We start from the raw sequence: 23,549 nt of genomic DNA, 5'->3' as shown, positions 1-23,549 counted from the left end.
CACTCTGTTGTGATGGGACAGTAGAGTTGGCACTAGAATAGGCATTGACTTTTAAAGATTTTATTTCCAACAGTCAACAGAAGGATGATAACCCCTTGTCCCACAAAAAAAAAAAAAAGGAACTCAAAAAATGTCTTATCTCTCATTTAGCAGTGCTATGTATTTGCAGGCCATGACTGAACATCTGAACAGCTAAGGCAGTACTGCTTTATCACTTCCACTGTGGCCAAGAGTTGTATGTAGATGGAATGCATGCTGAAAATCACATGTGGAAAAGCAAGGGGAAAATTAACTTTGCATATCTCCCACCTTCTCCCCTAGATGCTAACCAAACACAAAGACTTTGAGAAGGAAATGATCTTAGATGTTCAGTATTTGCCTGGATCCATCAGCCCTGTGCTAACTAAGCATGATGTTGGTGGGGCTTAGATATTGTCTGTCTAAAGTTCCAATTTATTTAATCTAGTCCTTTAAATTTCATTATTTTATAGTATCCTAAGAATTAATACCATAAATACTAACAGCACAACAGAAAATTTGGAGAGAGCCTTGGGACATCATTGCTTAAGTCTTGGGGCTTAAACATGCAGAGTGCCAGGTGTCTCATGGCAAAGGCTTTCAGAGATGAGAAGTCAGGTGAGAGCTTTGAACTTCCTGTGCAAGAGTCATGACGTCTGTCCAGACACAGAGGGCTCAGAAGGTGTTATTCCAGGTAACACAGTCCTGTGGCTTTTAGCTAGGACTGTGACTTGTTTACTCTCTATTTCCTTGTCCTACCCTCTATTCAGGGCTATTTCAGAGAAGTTGCATAATAAAAAGAGGAGTTGGTTTGGCTCCACCTGGTCCTGGTGCCTGTTGTCCACTGTGGATTCAGTTCAGTTGTATGTATGAGACTTGGGAATGAGAGGGAAACTCTAAATAGCACTGAGACTTTTTCTTCGAGAGTGAACATTTTCTTAAAAGGAGAACATTTTATTTACTTGGAAATTGCTACTGCAAATAAAATTTTCAGTAAGCAAGCTAAGGTTAATTATATCTTTCTGCCAGGAAATTTGTAGCCTGTTCTTTCAGCTTCTATTGATGGATTCTGAATTTTCTAATAAGCTCTGCTTTATAGACAATCAAGTCTGTAAAAGTAGAAACATGTAAAAGCAAACTAACCCTTTGTTTTTCTCTGTGTATGTGTTCAGAAACCTATCTCAAACAACCTTAGAGAAAGTTTTTGTTGCTATTTTTTTCTTGCTAGTTCACCATAGCCAACAGTAAAGGCCTTGTTTACATTGAGAAATGTGCAATGATGCAGCAAAATCAATTTAGTCACACTGATGCGAATCCCTCATACAGATGTAATGCCTGTGTGAAAAGTAGGGCATTTCTGAATATGCACAATATTTAAAATGAAGTGAGAGAGATTCTGTTCTTCCCAGCTGATTCCTTAATGTGATTCGTATAGATGGCCCTAAAAGCCTAAATAGAAAGAAAGGGACTTTCTGATCAAAAATAAGGGTTCCTTAAGAGTACTGTTTATCATAAGGAAATAGCATGACTTCTGGATTCAAAGTTGCGGTATCTTTAACAGCTAGATTAATAGTTTAAAAAACACCCATTACTTTTAAACTGAGAACATTTGACCTCAAAAATCATTGGTGTTATAAATGACAAAGCCAATTAAAATTTGATTAAAAACAATTTTATTTTGAAAAGAGCAATTTAAGGCAATAAAAGGGCAAGAAAAGGCAGGCGCTGGGTGCGTGCAGAGTCTGCGCTCCACCAACACGCACACTAAGCATGATCTAGTTCCTCTTTAAATATTCTATTCCTAATACATATTCATACAAAAAGGTGTGTCTAATCAAATTAATTCCTAAAATAGGCATCCTGATGGTCATTCTAGTGATGTAATCCTTTAGTTGATCAACAGCAAGACTCACACTGGTTATATGCAGGGTCCTTGTGATTGCTACTATATTAGCTCTATTGTTGCAAGCATTACTCCCAACTCCTGTTCCCACATTTCTTGCCAACAACCGACTCTCTGGAATCAACTCTTCTCCTTGCACATCCTTGAGCAACTTATTGTTACATAGGCTATGTTTCACACAAGCTGTTAGCTTCCCTAATATTTCACTCTACTATTCAGGCTTCTACATAAATATAATAAAGCAAACAAAATATAAACAATAATAGCAATGGCAAATAATATAATAAAGAACACTTTATAATAAAAGAAAACATCCCTGTCTCACTTTTTAGTTCCCTGTTCTTATTTAGCCCATCCATACTTCTGCTTTAGCATTTCTGCTTTAGAGTTTATCTTAATCAAAAGCATCTGATTGACATGAATTATTACTCCACTCACCACAATGTGATTGCATAAGTCCCTTTTACAGTTACTTTTCAGAACAGAAGTGAAAATGAATGTACTTTGGGTCCTGGGCTGTTCTTAGTAATTTAATGTGATCTATTGTCAACAAGAGGGAAAACAAACTTCTGATATTCAATAAGAATAAGAAGAGAACAAAATGTACCTTACCATGGCTATTCGGCCAAAGATCTTTGGGAAAAATATGGCAGTCTGTGAAGGCATTACAGAAAACCAGGTGGAGTCAGCAAGCAAGGTGACAGCATGAACACCAGTGATAAGATAATGACCATTTTCTGTTGCAGTCTGCAGAGGTTTGGGGTTTTTTCTGTAAGTTTTTGAGTTTTTTAATAAAAATGCTTCAGGAGGTTGTGAAGTTAGAGTAAGAGTTCTCCTAATCTGGTAAATGTCTTCTGGATATTTACTGAAAAACCAAGAGGCACTGCTGTGGGTGTTTATTACAGACCACCATCAGGATAGGGAACTTGATGAGACCTACAGACAGCTGAAAGTAGCCTCACAATCACAGGCCCTTGTTCTCCTGGGGGATTTTAACCACCCTGATGTCTGCTGGGAAGGTCACACAGCCAGACATGTACAGTCCAGGAGGCTTATCCAGTGTACTGATGGTAACTGATGGTGGTAGAAAAGCCAACAAGGAGAGGTGGATTGTGGACATAGTACTGACAAACAAAGAGGGACTGGTGGAGGACATTAGGGCTGGGACAGCTTTGGCAGTAGTGATCATGAGAAGACAGAGTTTAGGACCACGGGTAGTAGGCACAAATCAACAAGTAGGATTGCAACCTTGTGCTTTGAAGGGAGGGCTAACTTTGTCCTCCTCAAGAAACTGCTTGGAGAAATCCTGTATTTAGGGCTTTGGAAGATAAGTGGGCTCAAGAGAGCTGGTTGATACTGAACAACCACTCGGGATCAGTGTATCCCTAAAAGCAAGAAATCGGGCAAGAGAAGCAGGAGATCTGTATGGTTGAGCAGGGAGTTTCTGAAAAAGCTCCAGTGGAAGAAGGAATTTTACAGTACATGAAAGAAGAGACTTGGGAAGATACTATCAGAGTATGCAGGGATGAAAAATGCAAAGCCAAGGCCTCCTTGGAACTGAACCTGGCTAGGGATATCAAGGTCAACAGGAAGAGTTTCTTCAACTATATGGGAGGCAAAAGGAAAACTAGAGAAGACGTGGGCCTGCTGTTGAAGGAGGCAGGTGCCATGGTGACAGAGTATGCAGAGAAGGCAGTTACTGAACACCTCCTTTGCTTCAGCCTTTACTGCTCAGGTCAGTCTTCAGAATGACACAAGACTGGAAGGGGTGGCTGACAGAACAGAAGACTGTGCTGCCATCCAGTGTGACATGGACAGACCGGAGCATTGGGCAGAGAGTAACCCTGTGGAGTTCAACAAGGGCAAGTGTAGGGTACTGCACCTGGGGAGGAACAACCCTATGTATTCACTACACAATGGAGGCTGACCTGATGGAAAGCAGCTTTATGGAAAAGGACCTGGGAGTGCTGGTGGACAAGAGGATGACCATGAGCTAGCAATGTGCCCTTGCCAAGAAGGCCAGTGGTATCCTGGGATGCATCAAGAAGAGTGTGGAAAGCAGGTTGAAGGAGATTCTCCCCCTGGTGAGGGCTCATTTGGAGTACTGTGATCAGTTCTGGGCTCCCCAGTTCAAGAAGGCAAGGAACTACTTGAAAGGGTACAGGAAAGGCCTACAAAGATGCTTAGGTGATTAGAACATCTGTCTTATCAAGAAAGGCTGATGGACTTGGGGCTTTTTTGCCTGGAAATGACTGAGGAAGAATCTTATTGATACTTGTAAATGTTTAAATGATGGGTGTCACAAACGTAAGTACAGGAAATTCAATCTAAACATGAGGAGGAACCTCTTTACATTGAGGGTAGTGGGGCACTGGAACAGGCTGCCCAGAGAGGTGGTGGAGTCTCCATCTCTGGAGTCATTCAAAGACTGCCTGAAAACCTGTGGAACCTGCTCTAGGTGAACCTGCTCTGGTGGGGGGTTTGGACTAGATGATCTGCAGAGATCCCTTCCAGCCCCTATCATTCTGTGATTCTATGAAACGATTCCCAATACTTTATGTTGCACTGTAACATTTATTTGATATAGTAACAAATTAAAGATCAAAATTAAGACAAAGTATTTTTATTGACAGGACAGTTTTCAATCAAATGCAGACTAGGTCTCAAAAGCTTTTCTTTACAATGTATTTTTAAATTGTGGAACCTTTCCTATTCTGAATGGAAGCACATTCTGAAACCTGTGAATGTTTTGTTAAATGAAACTTTGATTCTTCATACAGATAAAGGTACAGTAGGGAAGTACAAAAAACATGTCATATGGGACTTCCTTTCTGTGCTCATTCACCTACTACCATTTCTACTGATGCTGAAAGTGACTGTCAAAGCAACATTTTAGTACTTGTCCACCCTCCTTGACAATGAGATTCAGAAAGTCCTTTTTCAGGAACTAAGTCAGAGTACAATCTCATCCTGGTGGGTTACAGTCTCCCAAAAGCCAGGTGACTTGAGAAACACTGTTCTGTAGGTCCAAAGAGGTCCCAGAAACACACATTAGTAGGAGTTTGCAATGCTTCATTTCTTTTTTCTGCTAACAGTGCAAACACTAACAAGAATCTAAGTAGGAAACCCTCATCAGAGAAAGAGCCAGGGGCAAGGGAAATGCTTAGGTAGGTAGGGAGCTAAGCACTCAATTACTACTGAATTTCAAATCCACAGGCACTACAACTCTACCCCCCACTTTATAATTCCTAAGATTACTGAGATTTATCAATAGAAGCTGTGGCCCCCCACTGGATAATTCCTGAGTTCCTTGAAATGAGTCTAATACCCAACAGGGTTACTTGTGCTACCGCAGAAAGATATTTCTGGCCTATTACATGCCAGAAAGGAAACTGGATGTGACAGATTTGGAGCTGCCTTGTGACAACTTAGGAATATGGTCTGTTGGCTTGATGACTTGGATGAATGTCTGAGTTTAACTCATCAGGGGTTGGCTTGAAACTGCATTCTTAAATTATTGTTAGGCTGGGCTGTACTTGCAACCCTAGAATGCCCCACTTCCATGGAGGCTGCACAGCCAGGGAGCATGAGAACTTGCAAGGGGACAGAGATTCAGTTTTGAACTGTAACAGCACCTTTGCACAGGCAACCTTAGCATCTTGCTTATCCCTAGGAGAGACATAGGTTCCAAAGGTCCACTTGGGATTAGAGACAGGTGCTGTAATTCTGATAAAACAACTGAATAGAGTATTATTAGGGGACTTTAAGTGGGGTGTGTTCATTGTTAGCCATGCTGACTTGATGTGTCTATGGAAGCAAGAGCATATCTTGAAATATGTATTTTGGAAGAAAAAGACTTTGTGAATAGTATGGCTGTTTTCAGCACTTTTAATCTAATACTGAGCACTCAGAACTGGCATGTTGCCTTTCCCCTCAGGCAAGTCCTTTTTCCATGAAAGGGAACCTAATAGGATGACTCCAGGTTTAATTTACGAAAGCACAGTGACTTCTCTGAACATAAAACTAATGAGAAGCTGTGCAATGGTGGTCTTATTCCATAGTTCACAGTAGAGGCATATTGGGTTGAGTACTGGAAACATCACAGGGCAGCTGGCCCACTGCAGGGTGCTGGACTCAGCCTCATCTATGGTGATCTTCCAGCTGAGACCAAGCTGATCAAGTGGATCTCTTCCAAACTGAGAAAGAAGAGTGCCAGTGGTTATTTGCTAGGTGCTGAAGAAATATTTGACCTAGGTAAACAGCATCCTGTAATAGGACACAAAGAAGGTTTCTAAGAAACTGCGACCCAACTTGGAATAAAACATTTTGTGTATGTGCTGCGTTTATGCTGGGTGAGTGAAGCACAGAAAACAGTAGGCAAAAAATCCTGAGAAAATTACCTGAACCAAGTTTCCCTCATTCTCTCCAGGCTGGGAGGACAAATAGGGAGTTTACTATAGCTTTATGGGTTCTTGACTGTAGAGTTCAGAAAGGCACCCTACAGGCCCAAGCCATTTTCTAGATTAATTCCTAATTCAGCCATCATAGCTAAGAGGCACTATGTTCATTTAGTGCTTATTCCAGCTGTTCTGGTATGCAAAGTTCTTCTTCACTGTTGCTGGAAAGGTTAATATATTACGTCTCCCTAACTGTGAATTTCTAATGCACTCATCTTGTACTCGGTGAACATCTTTCATATTTTATGGATTTCACTCAACAGCAAAACCAAAGGTATATTAAGATATCTATTTGTCAAGAGATCCTTCCAGTGACTGCTTCATGTTGCTGGCAGTGGAGTCTGGCCAAAAAAACTACTATATCCACCTCTTGGATGACCACAGTGGCAAAAGCATTTTTTAATGATACAGATGGAGTGCTGAGTCTCCTTCACCACTTCCTTCACTGTGGCCACATAAAGGATAAGACTGAGTCGTCCAGAACCCATGGCTCTAATTTGGTGTACTATTTTGGAAAACACTTTGGGAAGCATTTAGTTTAGTGTCATATGGATGTCTGGGGAAGAGGAAATGTTTAGGGGTAATCTGGGAAGGGTTGTTTTGTAAAGCCAAGTGACCAACTACTAGAAAATCTAGAAAAACAAGGAGGTGGCAAACTGAACCAGGGAGAAATGGAAAAAATCAGAGCCAGCAAGTAAATTCTGAGAGCAAGGAGCAACTAGGTATGAGCCCTTCACTGAGAAGTTCCAGTGGGTAGCTGGCAGCCATTTCCTTCTGCAGCTGAAATTTCTGAATGGTAACTCTTTGTTGAGTATGTTGAAGGAATCCAGATGATAAATGGCACAGGTCTAGACTGTGTCACAAAGTGTACATGTAAACAGAAGGCAAAATGCATCTGGAATTTAATTAATTGAGATTTCTGGAAGAAGCAGAGGATTTAATAAAACTCATATTGTGGACAGAAGTAACAAGTAGCATGGCAAGTTCTTAAGATCTTCTGAGTGTGTGAAAGAGGAAAGGAGAAATGAAGTAATCTCATCTTCTGGTTGTTTCCTGAAGGTAATCAACATGATTTTCATGCTTTCTAAGCTGATTCCATGAACCTTCTCACCATCTTAATTTTTTCTCCATTGGTTTGCCTTATCCCAGTGAAATGCTGGAGAACTCAACAAGTCATAGCCTGCTTCTGACAGAAACTAGACAAAACTGGCAGATGTTTTCAAACTGAAGATGGTACAGTATGAATTGCCCCATTCTGAGTTTGTCTACATCTCCTTTTATAAGCAGCCCCAAGCCAGTTCTACCCGGGGGGGGGGGCTTACTGCACAAATGCAGTGTAACTGTGGTCCAAAAGCAACACACCCAGGTGAGTACAGTGGGGTGCAGCAATTTTCATTGCTTCCACTTTTTATGTAAGTGATGCAGTTGCACTTAAAAGCTTTTTCTTTCATCTTCATCTTCCTATACTGCACGACAGGTTATCTTGGGGTAGTGATTTCTATTCCTCCCTAACACTTTTTATTCTTGGCCTGAGTACTCCTGCTGTAGGATGCCACCACTAACTGGAAGGAATGCAAGACTCAACATTCAAATTCAAATCACACAACTTCAAAAATTTATTTAAAGTCAGAAGTTGCTCAGACACCATGCAACTACAGATTTTACAGTGCAGTTTATGTGAGCTTCGCAAACAAATCCCAAGGAAACAAAACCAACCATACAAACCCAAAACTGCAGAAAACACAATCATATAATTTTACTTGTCTCTGGGATCCTGCCTCATGGGGATCATTATTTCCAACAAAGTGTCTGCTCAGATCCTTTGCAGAGTGATCTTCATACGGTTTGATAATATCTCTGTTTTCCTGTGTTGACATCTATTGGAGAAATAGCTTACACTAGTTACAAAACCCACCAAGTCTGATTATCTTATGACTTGCTATCATCCCTCACAAATATATTATTGTCTTTCTGATCATGTTTGCTGTTAAAACTAATCAAACATACTTTAGTTATCACTTTCTTCCCAATAGATGCATTCTAATGCCATTTTGGATATTTTTTCACCTTATGGATGCAGTACCGTCATCCTTAGCTTTAATTCCTGAGCTTGTTTCATCATTAACACTTCAGCATGTTAGTTCCCATCATAAAGAATCGTTAGATCATTGTCATAGCGTGCTGGATTGCCAAGCCAGTTTGTGTGGAATGAGAGAGAGAGGACAATGGTGCTCTAGCCTACCACTTCTTGAGTCTCAGCAAAGAAAGAGAGGCAGGAAGTGTGCTTCAGGAAACTGCGGTGTTTTTTCCCTATGTGCTGGCAGGTCAGAAGTTGGTAAGCAGGGGATAACACTTACCTCTTAACAGTTCCTCTTTGTAAAGCCAAATGCTTCCCTGACCCCGAAAACATGTTGCAGTATTGTTCTCCTGTTATGGTAAATTAGGGATGCAAGACACACTGAATCATGGCAATGCTCCTCTACGCAGTTGCTCTAGAAGCTGAAGAAATTAGTCCTTTGTCATGTAGGGCTTTTTTATACTTTCATTTAGTTGGATGTCAGGGTCTTGATGGGTTTGCAAGGAAATGGAAGTGTGCTGGCTGCTCTGGGATTTTAAACACTGACAAGCCATGGTTTAGTTAGTCATGAGGTGTTGGGTGATAGGCTGGACTTGATGATCTCTGAGGTCTTTTCCAACCTTATTGATTCTAAGTGGACTATTCTGAGGAGCTGGTATCTGTTTGCAGTTGACCTGTGTGTAAGCATTGTGTAAGCAATGCTTCATGTCTGCTCATGTAGTTCAGCATGTGAGTCCATAAAATGTTGTGTCCAAACCAGAATTGTACTTTCCCATTTACTTTTAAAATGTTACCAGTTTCCAATTACCTTCAGGTAACATGTCTGTGGGTGGCACCATAGATGTGATCTGCCAAAGTGCAGGCCAAAATGTACAGCCACCTGCACAGAAAGCAGCGGAGACGGGCAACCTCTTTAAGGGCCTTTCAAAGGTGTGAAGGCATCTCACTCGGGCAGCACCTAGCTGTGCACACACTGCTAGACACAACTGAGTCCCCTACCCAAGGGAGAAGGCAGCTGTTTGGGCAAGAGCTGAGAGGAACCTGGGCTCCAGCAGAGCTGGTAGGAAGCCTTTAACGCACAGTGCGTATGGCCTGATGGGGTACAGGACCACGGGGAGGTGGCGTGTCCCAGGGTGTACCATGAGCAGAAGCAATATAGCCACCCCAAAACAGAACAGGGGCTTCCACCAGGAGCAGCGGCGGGAAGACACTTGCCAACCACTGGGGCAGAAGGTGGGGCGGGGGGCGCGGCTTCTCCTGCGGTAGTCGGGCTGGTTCCTGTGGGGGCGGGACGGCAGAACTGCGCGCTGCACGTAGGCGTGGGCGTGGCCCCACTCGGGGCATGGCACGGCACCGGGGCGGAGCCCGTGGGAGGGGCGGGACGAAGCGTAGCGAGAGGCGGGCCGCGGGCGGCCGTTGGCTGTGTGGAGGGGTAGGACAGTCTCCTCCTCGCGGGGTAGGCACACAAACACCGCGGGCCGTACAGGGCGGGGGTCGGCCCGGCGATAGTGGCGGAGCGGGCGGGCGGGCGGGAAGTGGCGGGGGTAGCGGAGCTGCCCCGCCTCCTTTCGGCGCTTCGGCGGCGGCCGGCGCAGGACAATGGAAGAAGCGGCAGCGGCGGTAGTACCGGCGGCGGGGGGGGCCTGCCCGGCGGATCGAACGGGGGGGGCGGCGCTGAGCGGGGAGAACGAGGCCGAGAGCCGGCAGGGCCCGACGGAGCGCGGCAGGGAGGTGGCCCCGCTCAACCTGTTGGACACTTGCGGCGTGTGTGGGCAGCCCATCCAGAGCCGGCGGCCAAAGCTTCTGCCCTGCCTCCACTCCGTATGCCTTCGTTGCTTGCCGCAGCCCGACCGCTACCTCATGCTGCCCCCCCCCATCTCCTCCTCGACCGCCGGCGCCCCGAAGGAGCCGCAGCTGCCGGGACCCCCTTCTTCGCCCGTCTCTTTGCCGGCCTCACCCATGCACTGCACGCCTGGTAAGTGTCCCTTCTGCCGCCGATCCCTTCTCTCCACCCTGTGGTTGGGAGTTCAGCCACCTGTACCCCACGCCCCTCCCCTGCCGCCCCTCGGAGGGCTGTGTGTCGCGATAGACGTGGAGGCCAGGGAGATGCGGCGACAGGAACTTAGGAAGCACCAGGTGCGGTGGGCGGGGTGCGGGTGACCGGCCACGGAGCTGCCAGGGGCACGGACCTATCGGGGCGAGCTCGGGCTCGGGGCGGGCTCTGTTTGCTCCTCGCAGAGCGGTAGCAAGGCTGGCGGAGGAGATCGTGTGGGGTTGTTTGTTTGTTTGACTGATTTTTAAATAGTCTTTAAATTTCTCACCTCGGAAGGGAAGGCAGTAATTGTACTTTCCCAGGACCTCTCTGTGTGGGTAAAGAGGAGCGGCGGGAGCCAGTCCCCTCCTCCCCGAGCCGCGTCCACCTGGGAGACGCGGGCAGCCCGGGCAGATTGTCTCCCTGGACGTGGGGCTTTTCCCCTCATAGGGCTCGATTTTGCTTGTTGCCCGCGGGAGACCTTAATGGGGGGTGATGCGAAGGCAGAAAAAGGTAGCGGGAAAGCAGACTTTTTTGTGAGTGACGTTTCTAGGAGGGCAGTTTGGAGCTCACCTGGGAGAAAGCCCTGCAGGTGTCATCACCTCTCTACAGCGTTCAGCAGGGGAGGGTCCGATCGAACGCCTGGGCGGTGTCAAGTGCGGTCGAGTGGTAACGTGATAGGCAGCCTGGGCGGATCTGCTAATAATGCCTTGAGGAAGAATTACTTGTTTAATTGTCGCGCGGAAGGGAGAATGCTTCCAGGGAGTTTTGGTAAGCTCGAGTACTGACAGAGTAGCTCGTGTCAGTGTGTTTAAAAAATACATTTTGCTGTAGATGTCCAATAAGCTCCTGCAAACCGAAAGTGCTTTCCTAATATGTTTTTCCTAGCCGTGTTTGGACTAGTGAGGTCACTTCATTTTGTTAAAGGCAATTTCAACTCAGAAGAAGGTCCAAATGAGTGAAGATCCTGGAGAAACTTGAACAGAAAAGGGGAAGTGTGATGGAAGTCGGTATTAGTGGAGGTTGTGCTTATTGGGATCTGTAGTGGGGGCTCAAATGAAAAAGCTCTACATGAAAAAAGAAGTAATAATTTTAGATTGGGCATTCATAAGCAAGTGTGTGCCGTTGTTCTGTAAGTGCATTTAGGAAACCTTTACCATCTTGCCAGCAGTTCTGACCAGAAAGTTTGTGACTTAAATATACAAAATCTTTGCAGCAATTCGTAAAGGGAACATCCTCTTGAGAGAAATTAATGTTTGGGACAGTTGGAGAGACAGCCTTGCTTCAGAATATCTGAGAAAGTCCCAAGTGTGTTATTACCAGGATATGCTGAGCCTGTTCATCTACATGGATATCTATTAGTGTATTCATTCTCAGGGCAACGTAGTTGGTGAGGGGTTTGGAACACAAGCCCTATGAGGAGAGGCTGAGGGAGCTGGGGTTGCTTAGCCTGGAGAAGAGGAGATGCAGGGGTGACCTTACTGCGAGAGGTACTGTAGAGATACAACTACCTGAAGGGAGGTTGTAGACAGGCGGATGTTGGTCTCTTCTCCCAGGCAACCAGCACCAGAACAAGAGGACACAGTCTCAGGCTGTGCCAGGGGAGGTTTAAGCTGGATGTTAGGAAGAAGTTCTATACAGAGAGAGTGATTGCCCATTGGAATGGGCTGCCCGGGGGGGGTGGTGGAGTCACCATCATTGGAGGTGTTCAGGAGGAGACTTGATGGGGTGCTTGGTGCCATGGTTTAGTTGTTTAGGTGTGTTGGATTGGTTGATAGGTTGGACACGATGATCTTGAAGGTCTCTTCCAACCTGGTCTGGTCTAGTCTAGTCTAGTCTAATTTTAGCATGTAATTTATGTAGTAGCCAGATTACCTAGCCAGAAGTTCCAGAATAGGAGAAAATGAAACCCCAAGCGAGTATATTTAAGTTTGGATGATCCAGGAGATGTTACTGCTCATATGTCTATGAGTAGATCTGTAAAGCTCTGCATGGGAGGAGCAGAAAAAGCACAAACTTTGGTGTATGATTAGCTATTTCAAGGTGAGATGCTTGGCAATGAGAAAGAGGGCAGAGATGCAGGGAGCTCAGGGGGTTGCAACATAGGCTGAGACAGTATAATCATCATTTTACAAGTTTTGGGGTCATGAACATTGTAACTTAATTTTCAGATGTTCTATTTAAATATAGCAGAAATAGGAGTCTGTAGTTGGCTAAGAAGTGAGATGTGTCATAAGAATGAAAACATAAGTGCTATTCAAACATCTACTTGAGAAGACAAATGATAGATGAAATAATGGATTACAGCAACAGTAAACTTGCAGCTCTGTTTGCTCATTCTGACTGTGAGTTGTTTCTGTATGACTGATTGGTACAGTGTGTATTCTTCATTCTGCAAAGTTACAAACATAGTTTTTTGGTGATGTTATTTTTACCCTGCTGACTTTTCTTTCCAGTTACTTTCACGCTTCCACACTACCATTCATTGTCCAATAGGAAGAAGAACTTGTTCTAGATAGCATACTCTCCTTGACACATTCTTTACATCTTTTGTCACAGTTTTGGCCCAGTTAAAATGGCAATGGCTGTATGCTAGCTAGCTAAAACCTAACTTAATAATGTGCATGAACTACTTTCTGTTTTCCAGATGAGATAAAAAAGTTAAGAACTTAAGTTAGGAATGAAAAAAAAAAAAGTAGTCAATGTCTAAAGCTGATTATATTGGAGGAAAATGTTACAGTTGGAGGAGTTCTTAAATTCTGAGAAGATGGAAGGAAAGACAAAACTACCAATCTCTCATCTCCTCTAGTCAGATATTGTGCAAAATGTTTGGGGAGTGACCTGAAGAAATAAACTGAAGAGTGTCAAATAAAATGAGTAGTAGTAAATGCCTCTTGTGATGTAAATTATGAGATTACTGTGACTAAACTGAAAAAATAAACAGCAAGGAAGCTATTTGTACTGGAAGGAATGTCCTAGGTAAGGAACACAATAGAATGAAAAGCATTCGAAAGATAAGCGGACTACTTAAGCACGTGTGCTGAGCTGTAAAATGTTACACAAAAAGAAGCCCGAGGAAGGATTGGTAGAAGGGAGCCTGTCTTGAACAAAGGAGAGGGTTCCCTGAGCCAACTTCGAGATGGATTGTTATGCTAATATCCAAATTAGTTGCGAAGGAGATTTTTGAATGGATATGCTTTTGTCTTCAGGAAACTGTTTCTGAGCACAAACAGTTCTTCACTAGGATAAAGCATACCTTCAACTTCCAACGTACAGACAAGTTTACTTGGGAGAATGTTTGCTTTATTAATGTAAAGATTCTTACAACTAATAAAACAATGCCAAAAAATATTTTGCTAAGAATCTAGAGTGAATTAAGAATTCTAGTGATTCTGCCTTGAATGTGTGGTTTGGTGTAGGGATAATGACAAAGACGTGTCAGGATGTGAAGGACCTTCCTGTGGTGGTTGTTAATTGGTATTCTGCCTGCAAATGTGGACTTGTGGCAAGGCTAGTTGGCAGGAATGTCCTCTATACTGCCAAATGATTCAGTTTTGAAATAATTTCTATAGAAAAGAAAACCTGGAATTTCTGATCTCTACTGTTCTTGTAGTTTAAGGTGTTGCAGAGCCAGCTGCGTGTCAGATTTCAATGGTCCTGAAACTGGAGAACATTCTGCTTCTTTTATGAATGTACAATGGCAACTTATTTGATGTATATTTTTGTTGTTATGCTGCTGAAAAACAGCTTGCCAGACACAGAACATGAGAAACTGTGGGGAATGCTGCAAGAATGTGTTTGTAAGTGTGATGCTGACTTGTGGGGAAGTGCCTACAGACACTTCTGCTATCTTGGATAACTTCACATACATTTTCAGTTTTTCACTAATGACCATTCTTTACTATTTGAGTGTGTGAGTTATAACAACAGGGCTGGTATTGGAAATCTGCCATGTGCCCAAATAGTGCTGGGGGGTGCTTTAATGCCTACTTGAGTTGCAACCTGTGCTTAAAGGACAGGATTCATCTGGTCATGGTAGTATTCTGGTGGAATTTTTAGTTGTGACAGACATGCATGAAAATGGCAAAGTTACAGATTGAGATCCTGTTCCTTTTCAGAACTATTGAGGTTGTACAGAACCTTGTTTATCAATCCATACATGGAATAGGTTGTGAACTGGTACAGGGAAAAACTTGTGAATGGAAATGACTGTTAAAGTTGTATGTGTGTATAATGATGAAATATTACTAGTGTCAATACCAAAAATAGTAGAGGGATTTTCTTCTTTGTTTTATCTCTAGACAAACCTACTAGCAAATAAATCTCTCTATGAAGCTATTATTAGCATGTATCACAGTATCACTAAGGTTGGAAGAGACCTCGAGGATCATTGAGTCTAACCTGTCACCACAGACCTCATGACTAGACTATGGCACCAAGTGCCACGTCCAATCTCCTCTTGAACACCTCCAGGGAGGGTGACTCCACCACCTCCCTGGGCAGCCCATTCCAATGACGAACGACTTTCTCTGTGAAGAACTTTCTCCTCACCTCCAGCCTAAACTTCCCCTGGCGCAGCTTGAGACTGTGTCCTCTTGTTCTGGTGCTGGTTGCCTGGGAGAAGAGACCAACCCCTTCCTGGCTACAACCACCTTTCAGGTAGTTGTGGAGGGCAATGAGGTCACCCCTGAGCCTCCTCTTCTCCAGGCTAAACAATCCCAGCTCCCTCAGCCTCTCCTCATAGGGCTTGTGCTCAAGGCCTCTCACCAGCAGTAATGTTTGTACACGCCCAGGATTTAAATTCTTGCGGAGTGTTCAGACTAATAACTCAAATATGTTTGATATTTGTTGTTAATTAAGGAATAAATACTTCACAGTTACTAAACAAGGATTTCAGTGATGTTTGTTTCATATTTCAGCTTATTAATGCTCAGACATATTTGTTTACCTGTAACATATGAAGGTCTATGAGGTGTAGAATGAAGACTTAACCCTTGATAGCCCCTCATTGTATGTGGATGACATCTGCTGTTTTGTGTACCGATGGAGGAATATAAAATCAAAGAATATTGCAACAAAACTGGTAAAACCTTAAAATATTCATCAGTAAACCATCTAGAAAAGATTTTCTTCTTATGTTTACAAGAGTGCCTTTCTTTTAGTAGAAGGTATGCTCTCAAGGTATATGTGATGGGGTGTGGTGCTAATTGTACAAGTGTTGTTTGGAATGGAGGATATTTTTGCCAAAAATGCTTGCATTCTTTTCTACCAGAAATTCCACAAAAATAAAAGAAGCTTTAATCATGTTTACTCCAATATATCATTAATATAAGCATATGTTTATTAGCTTATGTGTGTCTACAGCTAGTATATAGAAAATGGGAGACTAAAACACTGAAGCCATCAGAAGTAATCAGGTGAGTGTTAAAACCACCGCAGTGACACAGTTTAGTTTGAATTGGAAGCATTTTAGAAGTTAGGCTCTAGAAGTTTCAAAATAGTTGAATTATATGCTTGAAATTTGAGTAGTGATTTAAATCCTCAGGTGCCAACTTACCTCTGATACAAAATCAGCTTATAATGTCTCTGGTAACTGATGGATCTTTTAATAATGGGAAGGAATCCTAGGCTGCAAGGTAACAGGAGAGAAAACGTAATGTATTAAAAATTCTTAGGTGTGTATCTATCTGAAAGTAATTTGATTGTTTCAATGGATACGATAGAAACATCTCTTAGAAAATTTATTGTCTGAGGAGCAAGGGAATATAATGGTGCATATGTTTATTAAGAATAGGATAGAATTAACCAGGTTGGAAAAGATCTTTGAGATCATCAAGTCCAACCTATCATCCAACACTGTCTAACCAACTAAACCATGGCACCAAGCGCCCCATCTAGTCTCTTCCTAAACACTTTCAGGGATGGCCACTCCACCACCTCCCTGGGCAGCCCATTCCAATGGCCAATCACTCTTTCTGTGAAGAACTTCTTCCTAACATCCAGCCTAAACCTCCTCTGGTGCAGCTTGAGACTGTGTCCTCTTGTTCTGGTGCTGGCTGCGCAGGAGAAGAGAGCAACCCCCACCTGGATTGGATACAGCCTCCCTTCAGATAGTTGTAGACAGCAATAAGCTCTCTCCTGAGCCTCCTCTTGTCTAGGCTAAGCAACCCCAGCTCCTTCAGCCTCTCCTTACAGGCCTTGTGCTCCAAACCCCACACCAGCTTTGTTGCCCTTCTCTGGACACGTTCCAGCTAGTCAATATCTTTCCTAAACTGAGGGGCCCAGAACTGGACACAGGGCTCAAGGTGTGGCCTAACCAGTGCTGAGTACAGGGGCAGAATGACCTCCCTGCTTCTGCTGGCCTGGCCACACTGTTCCTGATCCAGGCCAGGATGCCATTGGCCTTCTTAGCCACCTGGGCACACTGCTGGCTCATGTTCAGCCTACTATCAACCAGTACCCCCTGGTCCCTTTCTGCCTGGTTGTACTCCGGCCACTCTGACCCCAGCCTGTAGCACTGCATGGGGTTATTGTGGCCAATGTGTAGAACCAGGCACTTAGATGTGTTAAATCTCATGCCCTTGGAGTTTGCCCATCTGTCCAGCCTGGCAAGGACCCTCTGCAGAGCTCTCCTACCCTCTAACTGAGGAAGCAGTGTGCTTTGTGGGCAACCTCATTCATAGAAGAAATGTACTGAAGAGCTAGTCAGCCATCCAGCAGACTTTTAGGTTGGCCTGCTGGCTTACATCAGTACTACAGAGTGGCCATTTTCACTGAACTTCACCCAGTTTGTGACATTTCAGAAAGGAATTTTGTTGAAATTCTTAATTCTGAACATAGTGTTTTTAAAGACACTGGTCTTCTGTACAGGAAGAGCTGTATGCCAGGGTTCTGTATGTTAAGATGTCGTAGGTGGTATTTCCATATTATTTAGTGGAATTTCCCAGTACCAGCAAACTTGTGAAACTGGTATTTTGCTCATTATACCTAATTTAAAAACAGGACAGGAGAAAACCAAAAGTAATGTAAAGTAAATTTTAGTGAGTCTTTCAGTATGAGTAACTGATTGTGTGTTATTTCTGAAATGGGAAATGTAGATGTTCTAAAACCTTCTATTAAAATAAATTTACAATAAGATTAAATAATACAGTAAGATCACTGATTTTTAACAATAATATGCTGGTCAGGCAGGCTTCTTCAGGTGAATATGGCCCTGTAACGTGCAATTGATTTGTGAACAGCAGCAAAATGTACTGCACTTACTATCACAGTCTCACCAAGGTTGGAAGAGACCTCAAAGATCGAGTCCAACCTGTCACCACAGACCTCATGACTAGACCAAGTGCCACATCCAATCCCCTCTTGAACACCTCCAGGGACAGTGACTCTACCACCTCCCTGGACAGCCCATTCCAGTGATGAGTGACTCTCTCTGTGAAGAACTTTCTCCTCACCTCCAGCCTAAACTTCCCCTGGCACAGCTTGAGACTGTGTCCTCTTGTTCTGGTGCTGGTTGCCTGAGAGAAGAGACCAACCCCTTCCTAGCTACAACCACCTTTCAGGTAGTTGTAGAGAGTGATGAGGTCTCCCCTGAGCCTCCTCTTCTCCAGGCTAAAGAACCCCAGCTCCCTCAGCCTCTCCTCACACGGCTTGTGCTCAAGGCCTCTCACCAGCCTTGTTGCCCTTTTCTTGGCAAGTGTCTCAATGTCCTTCCTAAACTGAGGGGCCCAGAACTGCACACAGTACTCAAGGTGTGGCCTAACCAATGCAGAGTACAGGGGCACAATGACTTCCCTGCTCCTGCTGGCCACACTATTTCTAATGCAAGCCAGGCTGCCATTGGCCTTCCTGGCCACCTGGGCACACTGCTGGCTCATGTTTAGGCAGCTGTCAATCAGCCTTTATTTCTTACATAACTTTTATCTGCTGTAACAGTCTCTTTTTTTTTTCTGGCCAATGTAAAGGCTGCAACAAAAACTATTTTCATAGAAAAATTCCAGTAAAATTTTCCTTAGCAATTAGGTCACCATGGAGTCATTTACTGTTTAAACTATGACCTTGAAGCTCAAACATTTTGAAGACATCGGTGTCAAGTTGAACAGACTAAATATCCAGAGATAGTGCGTGAAAACAAATGTTTACCATCGATGAAAACATGAAAGTTGTCTAACTAGAAGTAACTAAGAAAATTACTCTGTTTTTAAAAAGAAATAGTCTTGTGAAGTCAGATATGAAACCAAAGGTTAAGCAAAGGAATATTCCTAATTACTTGATATTGTCTCTACAGTTCAAGTAAAGGCTTATTTGAAGCTTTTATGTGGGGAAGAATTGTGTATTGCCTTGCGTGCATTACTAACATGTTTAACATCAGTGCTCTGTCATAAGCTTTCTACTTATTTTTGAAGTTTATCAGCAGGCTGAGGAAAAAAGGACAGCAAGCAAGGCTCAGCTGTTTGAAATGCACTTAGGAATTTTGAGGGTCCTTATTTCAAAAAAGAAGTCTGCAACTCCAGTGATAAATGCTCCATAGGTGAGACTACGTGGACAAGAGAACAGAACAATTTGCCTTCTTACTGGAGAAGGATTCCTGCTTTTGATTAATAAGCAAGTTGCCACAGGCAACTTTTCTTTGAAAATGGTGGGTTCCCATTTCTCCCCCAGTCCCTTAAGTGAACATAGTGCAGTTTGAATAAAACAAGACTGTAACTGAAATACCCGTTGAGCTAAAATTATTGCTTAGTTTGAAAAGTGACTGTATATTTTCCCAGTGAGCTTATATATGTCTGTACTGCACATAGTAAAAGAAGAAACAACTGTTTTTTGTAAATATTGACTTGCAAAGACCCTAAGTTGTCTACTTAAGTTTAGAAAGCATGTAGTAATCTTAAACATTCACTTAATCTGCTTTGTTCATTTCTAGCCATCTCCTATGGAGTCACAACACAGATATGGATGTGCACAGCTGAAGTTTTGTGAACAGCCTAACAGAAGCTGGTGTTAAGCTTTGGCTGCTGCTGAACTTAATACATCAGGATACTTGCTAATGCTGATTAGGGGAGGGAACTCTTGCTGCTATGCAGGGAATGAGTAGGTGGGAAGAAGGAGAGGTAGAGAGCTGCAGCAATCTGCTGAGGCTGTAGAATAAGGCCTCTTAAAGTGGGAGCAAGGTTCTGATTTTAAATATAAGGTGCTAATTGTAAATGCAAGGCACAGTGCCTTGATAGCACAGCACCAACAGGTCTGTTACTAGAAATGAGCAGTATGCAAGATTGGCCTGATCAGCAAGTGTGAATTGACACATACTTTTTTTTTTTCAAACTGGACTCTGCCTTTAAATGAATAAGCTACTTGCTGCAGTGATGTGGGAGTGTAAATTGCATGCCCTTACAGTTGCTTTAGAGAGAAGTGGAAGTAGTTTTGAATCAGCTTTGCCTCTTGGAAAACTTCTGTGACTTGTAACAATTTCAACAGTTTTCAAGTATAAGCTGAAATTCATAGCATTTCCCAGCCCCAAGATGATAAATTAAGGTAGTGGGCAATGGATCAGTCAGAAGCTGAAGATAAAGACAAGTCTATTTAGCAGACAAGCTTCCTTGAATGAGTACAGAGCTGTGTAATGTCTGATAGCAGGATCTCAGTAATAGCTAAATATCCTGGGAACTTTGAAATTCTGGAGGTGACATACTTCAGTGTTAGATTTAGGTTTCGCTAGTTTGAACGTTTACAGATTCCCAGTTTTCATTTTTACCTTTGCTTGCTTCAGCAGTTGGTTTTCAGCTCTCGCTTCTGTTCCTTACTTTTATCTTGTTTAAGGGTTTTCTGTCACACATTAGCAGCTATTGTTCTCGATTGGTTTAGACTATGAATGGTTCATCTTGCCAACTAGAGTGCTTGGCCTTCAGTACTCCTGTTTTTCTTTTCCCATTGCTAGTAGTGAAAAGGGACTATGAAGATGTAACTCACTGGCTAACATACCTTTGAAGCCCCCAGAATAATGTCGATTGCTTTGTTTGTTTTAATAAAATGCTAAAGAAATTTGGTCTCCTTTGAGAAGCTCTGCTGTCCCTCAGCCCCTTCTTTATGTAAGAAATGTGATTTGCTTCACATCGTCTATCTGAATTTAAGCCCAGACATACTAGCAGCTCTTGCTTCAAATACTACACTGCAGATTGTAAAACCCTGCTTCATAGCAAAGGCAGAGTCCAGTGTTGTGAAAGACTGTTCAGAAGAGCCTGGGATGGAGCATAGGTTGAGGACCTGTGGTCTTCCCCCATCTGGCAATGAAGATCAAAATAAATACCTCCTTAGTAATGGAGTCTTACTTTTTGTTTGTCTTAACTCTTTGTTTCAAGAATTACTCACATAATTCTGAAAGTATTTGCTGCACAGGCTGTTAGGACTGGTACCATCAGTAAAACTGTGTGTATCTTGGTCAATTGAATGGTTTCAACTCCAAACTGGGAGACAGTATACTGTTGCCTTTTTCTTCTCAGAAATGGCCTTATAACTGTGACCAGGTACAATTTAGAAACAGCCACAGCTATGGTAGCTCGTATGTCTTCTAGATTATTACCATTGCTGTTTGAACTCTGGGGCCAAAGATCTCTTCAAAAGAATCATGCTAGAAACTGCCCTGTATATGAATGGATCAAACCGACAGTCCTGTTCCCTTGATTCCACCCTTTGTGCAAGAGCTGAATGTAGTCTGGATTCTTTAAGAAGCTACATGCTAATCTTGCATCCTTTCAAAGTCCATTTAGTGACAGTATTATTGTATTGCCTTCCAATCTGGTTGCATTTGTTGTGCGTGGTTTTTTTCTTTTTCCCTGTTCTCAGTTCCATTGGGATGAGATCAGATTTAATAAGGTTTTCTTTGGCTACCTTCTGACTGATTTAAATTATTGAGAATATAGTCTAGGTTCTTTAAGCTGCTATATGTCTCACTTCAAACCTTACCAGAATACCTGCTTTTCTGCCTTAAAGTTGTAGTTGGTTTTTTATTTGTCATTATGCCAGGCTGGAAAGGTTAACAACTGCAGTGCCATGGCTGGACCCTTGTGAGTATTCCTTAAAAATAAAGTAGTTAATTCCCAAACTGCTATTGGAGGCAAACTGTAATAATTCCAGCCCTTTATTATCAAAAGTAGTGTTTGATCTATCCTTGCAGCAGTATGGTACAAGAAGGTGGAAATAAATCAAGTGAATCTAAAGGACAGTTAAATGACACCTATGAAGACCAGTTTTGATAGGACAGTCATTACCCTGGGCTTCACTCCTAGTTCAGTGTCATACTGGGAAAGCATCTTTGAAGGATGTCTTCTCTGTTGTAGGAAAATGGCAGTGGGGAAGACCATAAGAAGTGAATGTGGGTATTCATGTCAGCTGGCAGGGTCTAGCTCATGGTTCAGTTATCTACTGCATTTTACAGCAATAGAGAGTACCAGGAGATATCAATGGCAACACAAGTAGTGTATCACTGCTGCCTTGGTAACCTGCTGCTTTTTGAGAGCTATTAGGGCAGGAATTTGAAATTCTTATGTGATCAATCAGTGCATCTCTTCAACCCAAAAGGAATAAATTTTTATTAGTTACATTTAATATTTTTAATATTAACGCAGTGTCAGAGTAGAAGGAACAATGCTGCTGCTTAACATTGTTTCTTGGAGGTTGTATAGTCTTGTGGAGGTCTAACATTGCAGGAAGTAAATATTTTTATTTCTTGTTGATTTACTAGTGTGTGAATTTTCATCAAATGTTTTATGTCTTGTATTGTCTTGGTCAACAGCAAGCTGTAAAAAAGCCCAACAAACTGATGTAGAAATCCTCTTAAGTATTACCAGATTAACAATGAAAGTGTTGTTTTTTACTGCAGCCTTAATTTCAGCACATACTGAAAGTGTACTTCAATAAATACTCCAAATTTACTGATAAATACATATTAGATTCCTCTTCCTCACTATTGGGGATCTAAGTCCTGGGCATTGTACTTGTTCATGAAGTTGCTATTATAGGCTTGTCATTGAAGAATATATTAAGGAGATACTAATTAGCAAAAAAAAAGAAAGAAATCTGTATTTTTAAAAAATATCAGCCTGCCCTCTTTTTCTTTCCACCTCCTCACCAAACACAATGACCCAAACAAAAGCAGAATCTATTGTTCTAAATTAGCCTTTTATTTCTAGTTACATTTGCACATCCATTCCCTGCACAGTTTACAGTTAAAGTTGATGGAGTCTTCCATTCTATTTGTTACATCACTGTAATCTGTGTTTTGTGATGGCTTGAAAGAAACAGGGGTATCCAGGTCCATCCACAAGGAGACCTTTCAGATGGATTTCTATATAGCAGAACACAGATGTATGCAGCAAATGCAAGCACTATACTTAAAATTGGTGCCTCTGAATATCAACACAAGTGATTTTAACTATATTTTCCTTTGCAGCTACAGACTACAGTTTGTTTGGGTACTACATATGAGATCTGCTGTGTGCTTTAGTTGTGTTTTCTACCAGGAATTTGAAATTGCAGTAGCAAATGTATGTGGAATAAAATAGACAATAAGTTGAGATTTAGCTTTCCAAACTTTAATATCTTCTGCCACTTCTGAATTTCTGGGATGTCTTGTATTCAGAGAAGGTCTGGCAGATGTGCTGCACAATACACAGGAGACCTATTTTCTTCTGGAACAGTAGTTGGAAGCCAGGTGGGATATCCTGCTCAAATTAGGTGTATCTGTTTAGGCACCTGAATTGCTCCTCTTAGTCTAGTGGCTTGAAAAATGAGAAGCAAGAGACTAGTTTCCCAGGTCCTGATAGAGAGTTTCCAGCCATTTGAGTGATGGTCATATTGAGAATGGGTGGAAATTTGTGAAAGAACAGATTGTAAGTGTGCCTCTGAGCACTTAAAGAGAGGGAATAACATGAGCTAGCCAAAGACATGCCTGTTTTGGATGAGATGTCTCCTGAAAGACTTCTACTTAAGCTCTTTACCTACTGTTGTTCCCACTGCTGCTTCCAACTTCGATTATTTTCTCAGTGTGATCCAGATTCTTAGTTCTTTTTC

General features: G+C 42.6%; 1 protein-coding gene across 1 annotated transcript in view; it reads left to right on the top strand.

Annotated features, from left to right (window-relative positions):
* Positions 1–10,030: 10,030 nt before the first annotated feature.
* TRIM24 (tripartite motif containing 24) overlaps positions 10,031–23,549 on the top strand; it is a 58,055-nt gene continuing 44,536 nt past the window's right edge. Inside the window, exon 1 of the mRNA XM_054167909.1 lies at positions 10,031–10,430. Coding sequence (XP_054023884.1) covers positions 10,055–10,430 — 376 coding nt within the window. The 5' untranslated portion in view covers positions 10,031–10,054. The remainder of the gene's footprint in view (positions 10,431–23,549) is intronic.

The sequence above is a fragment of the Dryobates pubescens genome, chromosome 15, assembly GCF_014839835.1.
Source record: "Dryobates pubescens isolate bDryPub1 chromosome 15, bDryPub1.pri, whole genome shotgun sequence".
Lineage (NCBI taxonomy): Eukaryota > Metazoa > Chordata > Aves > Piciformes > Picidae > Dryobates > Dryobates pubescens.
This window is presented reverse-complemented; position numbering and strand designations above follow the sequence as displayed.